Source organism: Schizosaccharomyces cryophilus (assembly GCF_000004155.1).
Source record: "Schizosaccharomyces cryophilus OY26 unplaced genomic scaffold supercont4.7, whole genome shotgun sequence".
NCBI lineage: Eukaryota > Fungi > Ascomycota > Schizosaccharomycetes > Schizosaccharomycetales > Schizosaccharomycetaceae > Schizosaccharomyces > Schizosaccharomyces cryophilus.
The window spans coordinates 292,219-300,146 of NW_013185630.1; the positions used below are offsets into that span (position 1 = coordinate 292,219).

Here is a 7,928-nt window from a genome sequence, read left to right on the forward strand (position 1 = left end):
CAAAACAAAAAAAAAAAAAAAAAAAAAAAAAAAAAAAAAAAAAAAAAAAAGAAAGAAAAATGTAGATATATATATAAACCTTTCCAAAAAAGGGGAACGCAGCAAGAGAAGAAAAATCCAAATTAACTGTATACTCTAAACCATTTGGAGGGGTTTTTTTTAAAAGCCGTTGTAACATTTACAAACAATTCTAAACCAGAATCACCGATCATCTTATCCATATCCAAAAAAAATTAGCTCAACCTTTCGTTTCCTTCATAATAAAACTAATAAAAAACATCCCAAAAATACATTCAGAAATAATCTGTTTGGTAGAAAAAAAAGGCCAAAAATCATCGTTGTTCCCTTATATTAGTTCATAGTATACATGTTATATAAAAAAGCATGAATATAAAACAAGTGTATATCTTCTAGGTTAAGTTAGGGATGCTCTGACCCTAAACTTCACCGAATAAGTAATAAAAAATTATTGAAAAGAATAAATAACCATAAACGATCCTGTAATCCCATCAAGCAATTATACATTGACTTGCCAGTCTTCCATCATTTGATCGCTTTGAGGAGCAGATGACGATCCATGAAGTCCTTCATAAATGATGGCTCCGGCTTTTCTTCGAAGCTCTATCCAACTAACCTCTGGAGTAGCTAATATTTGATCTACTGTAGGTCGATTGCGTGGTTCTGGTGCCAACATCCATTGAACAACACGGTCGAGTCCTCCTTGTCCAATTATACTGTTTAACGGTACATCCCGAGAGGATGAAGTATTACTAGAGCCTTCGGTGGAAGAAAGCCGCGGCGCATCTGAAAGATCTCCAGAACGGAGCTTTTGCCAGGATTGACCATTGTCCGGGAGCACAATATTCGCTGCTGCTTCGAATACAGTTATCCCAAGGCTAAAAATATCTGCAGGCTTGTCGTACATATGGTTGGACAAAATTTCAGGAGCAATGTATTCACAGTCTCCCTCTCGTTCCATACCTCTTGGAACTGGCCATACGCTTGCCATTCCAAAGTCACCAATTTTTAATGTCCCTTCAAACGTTATCATGACATTAGCAGGTTTCAAATCCAAGTGAACAAAATTTTTATGATGGATATACTGCAGTCCTAAAGCCAATTCTACAAGAATCTTCCAAACTCGAAATTCATCTAATCGAGAAAGTTGACCTTGCTCTTCCAAAAATCTATCAAGACTACCATTCTCACATAACTCGACTTGCATAAAAAGATACCCATTAAATTCCCAAGAGTCTATTAACTCAACGATATGATCGTGTCCTTTAAGCGCTCTTTGAACAGAAACCTCGTGCAACAAACGATTCCTCTCTTTGGGTCCACTATACTTCACCTTTAACTTCTTCACCGCATACTTTAAAGATCGCTCCAAAGGATCTTCAACTTGGAAGACCTCGCTAAACTCACCTCTCCCAAGCAAAGTAATGTTTCGAAACCGGTTATGTAAGTCATCCGCAGGCGACTCAGGGGACTTTGAGGTAAGAGCAGAAGGAAAGGATAAATTTGAGTTTGCAATGGATGGGTTTCCCAAAATTGCAGATTCCTCTTCCATTTCGGCTAATATTTCACAGTTATTGCGGTGTTGAGCAGATGAATGAATGTCGTCCAAACACATTGAAGAGTTCTCAAAATCAAACGGATTACGAGTAGGAGTAGAAGGATCAATTAATTGGGAATCAGGCGGTTGTTTTACAGTAGACGAGGGAGGTTCAAATCTCAAAAAATCCATAGATGATTTACCCAGTTTTGCGGAAGAGAAAGAGCTTTGATGCGTAGGTGTGCTTTGTCCTTGTAAGAAAAAAGACGCAGAGTTGCTGTTAGAAGGTGTAGAAGGAGATGGAGGAGAGTCGGCTGAATTAATGTTAGGGCGGAAAATAGAAGAAGGTTTTGAAGGTGTGCTTGGGGGTAAAGGAGTAGAGAGATTAAAGGTTTTCCGAGGCCTACTTTGTTTGGAAAGCAAACCCGTACTCAGAAAAGCCTGAGAGGAAGGTTTGACTTGTTGAAACGGGGTAGTAAAAAGATTATGACTAGGATTTGGGATTGGGAGAGTCGCATTGGGAAAAAGGGTCGAAGTGGAATTAAAAGATGAATTAGAATCAGTATGTGAGGATGAATCACGAGATTGATTGTGAAAATTAGGAGAATCATTATGTTTTAAGGAAGAAAAGGGAGTAGGCGCAGGATTCGAATTACCAAACAGAAAAGAAGAAGAACGAGGGGTTGGACGTTTGGGAGTCGGCAGGGAGACAGGAGGAGAATGTGTTGCTGAAGACGAAGCTGGGCGAAAGGAGAAACGGTGAGGAGACTTTTGAGGAGAAGTAAAAGCATGTGAAGAAGGGAAAAAAAAGGAGGAGGAGGAAGAAGATGAGGGAAGGTGCTGGGAGTGAGATGGAAAGCGGGGAGGAGGAGGAGCGGCAGCAGTAGCACCGGGTGTGGAAGTAGAAACGAACTGAGGGGAAGAAGTAGCGAAAGGGGAAAAGGAAGAAGGCCGAGAGGAAGCGGACATATTGGAAGGATGCTTGATTGATGAAAAAGGATCCTTTTTCCGAAGTTTTTGTGCAGGAGTGTAGGGAGTGCGATAGGGTGATAAAAAAGGAGGAGAGGAAGGAGAAAGATTAGCAGGAGAGGAAAGGAGAGAGGGAGGAGGAGGAGAGGAGGCACCTTTTGCGAGGGAGGAGGAAAAGTAGGTGCGTTTGGGAGCACTTCCGGAAAACTTGTAGGGAGAAGAGAGCGAAAAAGGAGAGGAAGTAGAGGTAGAAGCAAGGGTAGTAGAAGAGTCGGAAACTGAAGGAACAGCAGTTTGGGCAAAAGGAGAAACTGTAGAGGGAGGTAGGTAGGAACGTTTCATGGTAGAGGTGTTTTGGGAAGGATGAGAAAACGGAGAAGAGTGGAGAGATGGTCTAGCGGTGGAAGAAGAAGAGGCAGCCGATGGAGATTGAGGAGAGTAAAATGGAGAAGCATTAGTGGAAGTTGAAGAAGGAGGGAAAAAGGTTTCCTGATTAAGATTCATAGAACGTTGAGATCGCCGAAGGGCATAAGGCCTCCGGTTAGAGGAGGAGGAGGACATAGCGGAGAAAGGGAATCAATGCAACTAGGATACCAGCCAAAAGCGAAAAAAAAAGAGACTAAAAGAGAAGAAAAGGAACACCAAAAAGAAAGAATAAACCACGACAAACGAAAAAGAGTAGGAAGGAACCAAACGTGTACACACAAACAAAAAGATCTACAGGAAGAGAAGCATAAAAAACGAAAAAAAAAGAGAAAGATGGCAAAGAAAGAAAGCAATTGTGTATGAATAAAAGGATGATGCAACGTCGGGTGAATCAAAGAAACGAAGACGCGCAAAGAAGAAACACGGGAGCAGAAACAAACAAAAAATAGAGAGATAGAAATAAACAGAAAGTTTTCCTTGAAGGAAATTGTATAAACAGCCGAAAAATGGCAAAACAATAAAAAAAACGAGTGAAACACAAAAAAAAAGGTGCACTGAGGCAAAATGGGCGTTGACGGGAAGGAGCGAACGTTGACGAAGTGAATAAGAATTCGGAGAGAGATTCATAAAAAAAGGTTAAAGAGAACGAAGCCAGTATGTTAAGCACGATAGAGAGACGCAATGTAATTTATTGAAGAAATATACGTATACATAATGATCAACTAATTGTTTTTAATTTGCATTATATATCTCTATTTTTTTTTTTTTTTAGTCTTCATTATTTACTTCCCATGTTGGTTTATTTAATCATGTAATAGCGCAATTTTTCGTTCATTTTAAAAAGGTTCTTTAGGATTAGAATACAGTCTTTCGCAACCGAAAGTTAACAGAGACGAAAGAAGCAAGTCATAAGGAATAAGGTAGAGAGAGAGAGAGAGAGAGAGAAAATAGAGATATTTTTCCGAGAAGAAACAACAGAAACAAAGATTGAACATTCGTCAGTTATGGGGTTTGGATTCTTCGGAATTCATATTTGTAACAATCCGTATGGTAATATACCATGAAATGGGTTTTAAACTTTCCTTGTAAACAAATCAATTAAAAGCACATATCTCTTTTCTCAAGGATGACTAATGGAGATAGTTCTGGTACTTTCAGTGGTTTTCATTTCTTGTCGATAACCCCGAGCCGAGGTGTTTAGCAAAGGTGTTTCGGATGCGACGTGTCAAGAAGCGAGAGAGGAAAGTAAACAAAAAAAAGAGCAATTTGGAAACTCAAATGATCCTATTCAAATTCCTTTCAAGAAATTCTTATTTATAGCTTTTCATTCTCCTTTTTATTCCTTTGTCGACAGCTTGATCGTTTATTTTTTTTCCCTGCCTACTTTTTTCTCTTCCATTCTCCTCGTTGTTATCTCCGTCATTTAGCGACGCGGTGAAATGCAGTATTCGAAAGAAGCTTTAGCCTCTGATTAAACTCAGTAGGAGAGAGACAGAAACACAAGCGACAAAATGAATAAAAAAAAAAAAAGACCACCATGTGTTTACAAGACAATTTTTATAGATTAAAAAGACAAAGAAGAAGTGGCAAAACAGAAGTTTCAAAGGGTTTTATTTTTCGCTCAACGCAACAAAGTCGCGCAATTCTTCTAGTCTCCGAATCATGCTTGTTCGGGCCTATCAAAGTATTTCACCTCGCTACTGAAAATTTCCATCTCGGTGTTTGGGGATGTGCTTCTTCACTCGGTGATATCATTGCGGATGTTAAAAACACCGACAAATTTATTTACTTATAAGGCCTGCAGGAGTCCTTTTCAGTGAGGGTCGCTGAACGGTTCTTATCCTTTACCGTTTTAGTTTATAAATTCTTTTTTCTTTGTCTTGCTTACTTTCGGAAACAATTGCTCTTTTCAGGCAGCATTGTTGAGAATAGCGACAATTGGCAAAGTTAACAGTTAATTCATCTTTCCTTTTTTTAGTCGTTATTATATTAGTTTGTTTTACGGTCATTAGTATTTATATTTTGAATCTTTTCTTTTGGATTGGACTATTTTAAACTAGTAAAAAAAAGGGATATCTTTACAGGGTTTCGCAGTTTTTTTTTTTTTCTTTAACTGCTGATTGCTTATTTCTTTTGATAGCCTATTCATTTCTACTAAATTTGTAAGGAGTACTGAATTCCTTTTACTTTCTTTTTCATTGTCATCATGTCTTCCGCCGCTCATCATACCCCAGCTCCCTCTGAATCCTCTTACGCATCTGCTGCTTCGGTGGATAACAATTCCAATCGTTTTCATCCTGATTCGTACGATACTGCGCAAGATAAAAATGAGGACGTCTCTTCTATCTCCTCCACTGCTACCGTTGCAGCCAGAGATCGCGCTAGTCAAAACCATGAGTCCGGTTCTTATATTCCCCATGCTGATGCTCCTACTTCTTCCTCTTCTGTTTCGTCCGTGGATCACCTTACCGGTGATCCTTTCGCTTTAGGTGAGGATTTTGATCTAAGACGCTACCTTCGTGGCTATAAAGATACCCTCGATCGCGATGGCATTCGATCTCGTACAACTGGTGTTTGTATGCGTGATACCAGTATCTATGGTTTGGGCTCTGGTTACGAGTTTCTCACTACCTTCATTGACATCTTTCTTGCTCCTTACCGTCACTTCAAAGAGCGACAAGTCGTCAAAAAGGCCATCCTTTCTCATAGCCATGCCCTCGCCAATGCTGGTGAGCTTGTCATGGTTTTGGGTCAACCCGGAGCCGGTTGTTCTACTTACTTGAGATCAGTAGCTGGAGAGACAGAACACTATAATGGTGTAGAAGGTTCTCTTCATTATGACGGCATTGATGCCGTCGAAATGAAAAAACATTACCCAGGTGATGTTCTTTATTCCGGTGAAAACGATGTCCACTTTCCCACACTCACTACCCGTGAAACCATTAACTTTGCTGCCCGTGTGCGTGCTCCCCGTAATCGTCCTTGCAACCTCTCACGCAGCGAATACATGGCCCGAGTCCGCGATCTCATTGCTACAAGTTTTGGTCTTACACATACTTACAAATCGAAGGTTGGTAACGATTTCGTTCGTGGTGTATCCGGAGGTGAACGCAAACGTGTAACCATCAGTGAGGCCTTTGCTCTTCGACCAACCATCGCCTGCTGGGATAATAGTACCCGTGGTTTGGATTCAAGTACCGCTTACGAATTCGTAAATAACCTTCGTATTTGTGCTGAGGAACTTCAGGTGACTTCCTTTGTTACCGCCTATCAAGCTAGTCAAAAAATTTATGAGCTTTTTGATCGAGTTTGTGTCCTTTATTCTGGTCGTCAAATTTACTATGGCCCTGCCTCCAAGGCTAAGGACTACTTTCTTGATATGGGCTTCACTTGCCATCCCCGTGAAACCACTCCCGATTTTTTGACCGCTATCTCCGATCCCACAGCTCGTAAACCAAAGGAGGGTTGGGAAGACCGTGTTCCACGTACTGCTGAAGACTTTGAACGTGTATGGCATGAGCATCCCTTGTATTCCCAGCTTCTTCGTGAAATGGATGAATATGACAGAAAATGGGATGAAAGCTCTCCTTCGTCCGCTACTCACTCTGCAAAGGAATTCGATGACAGTATGTCCGCTGCCACGAAACATGAATTGTATCGTGAAAGTGCTCGTTCTGAAAAATCAAAGAGTTTATCCAAGAAGTCTCCTTACACTATCACTTTTTGGATGCAACTACGCTACTGTTTAATTCGTTCGTGGCAACGATTCATTAATGATCCTGCTTATATTGGAGCCATGGCTTTTGCTTTTATGTTTCAGTCATTTATCATAGGTTCTATCTTTTACAATATGAAGAAGAATACAAGTGATATGTTTTCCCGAGGTGGTGTACTTTTCTTTGCTATATTATTTACGGCCCTTCAAAGTCTTTCCGAAATTGCCAATATGTTTGCTCAACGTCCTATTATTGCTAAGCACCGTTCTTCCGCTCTTTACCATCCAGCGGCCGATGTCATTAGTAGCCTTATCGTTGATATTCCTTTTCGTGTTATCAATGTTACTGTTTTCTCCATTATTCTTTATTTTCTAACTGACTTGCGTCGTACTGCCGGTGGTTTTTGGACATTTTACGTCTTTTTGCTTATGGGCGCCCTTACAATGACTACTTTTTTCAGAGCGTTGGCTGCAATCATGCCTAACGTATCCGCCGCTTCTGCTTTGGGTGGTATTGGTGTCTTGGCTATTGCCATCTATACTGGTTATGCTATTCCCAATATTGATGTTGGTTGGTGGTTCCGTTGGATTTCATATTTAGATCCTGTACAGTTTGGTTTTGAGTCTTTAATGATTAACGAGTTCAAGGCTCAAGCTTTTGAATGCGCTCAAATGATTCCTTCGGGAGGTAACTATGATAACGTTTCCTCTCAGTATAAAGTCTGCCCTGTTGTCGGTGCCCAACCTGGTCAAACCTCTGTTGACGGTTCAAGTTATCTGTTTGCCAGCTTTAATTACAAGACACGTCAAATATGGAGAAACTTTGCAATTATCATTGGCTTTTACGCTTTCTTGATTTTTGTAAATGTTGTTGCCAGCGAGACTTTGAATTTTAATGATGCTAAAGGTGAATTCCTCATTTTCCGTCGGGGTTATGCACCTGATACTGTGAAAGAGGCTGTTGAGGAAGGCGGAAAACCTTTGGATTTAGAAACAGGCCAAGATACTCAAGGCGGTGGTGTTGTTAAAGAAGCTCAAAATCCTGAAGAAGTGGAAAAGGAATTTGGTAGTATTGAAAGTGGACGTGACATTTTCAGCTGGAGAAATCTTAGTTATGATATTACTGTTAAAGGCGAAAAGCGACGATTGTTGAGCGGAGTTAATGGTTTTGTAAAGCCTGGAAAACTTACTGCCTTAATGGGTGAGTCGGGTGCTGGTAAGACTACCCTTTTGAACGTGCTTGCTCAGCGTGTTGATACTGGT

At 40.4% G+C, this 7,928-nt stretch overlaps 2 protein-coding genes across 2 annotated transcripts in view; one reads left to right on the top strand and one right to left on the bottom strand.

Annotated features, from left to right (window-relative positions):
• Positions 1 to 53: 53 nt before the first annotated feature.
• SPOG_03328 (WEE protein kinase Wee1) lies at positions 54 to 3,085 on the bottom strand (the record flags this gene model as incomplete). The annotated part of the gene is made up of 1 exon (XM_013169741.1): positions 54 to 3,085. One exon carries the CDS (start codon positions 3,083 to 3,085, stop codon positions 518 to 520), a length of 2,568 nt encoding a protein of 855 aa, XP_013025195.1. The 3' UTR covers positions 54 to 517.
• A 2,071-nt stretch (positions 3,086 to 5,156) lies between these two features.
• Positions 5,157 to 7,928, top strand: part of SPOG_03329 (uncharacterized protein) — a gene marked incomplete at both ends in the record, with an annotated part of 5,574 nt that continues 2,802 nt past the window's right edge. The window contains one exon of the mRNA XM_013169742.1: positions 5,157 to 7,881. Within this exon, the coding sequence (XP_013025196.1) occupies positions 5,157 to 7,881 (2,725 nt within the window). The remainder of the gene's footprint in view (positions 7,882 to 7,928) is intronic.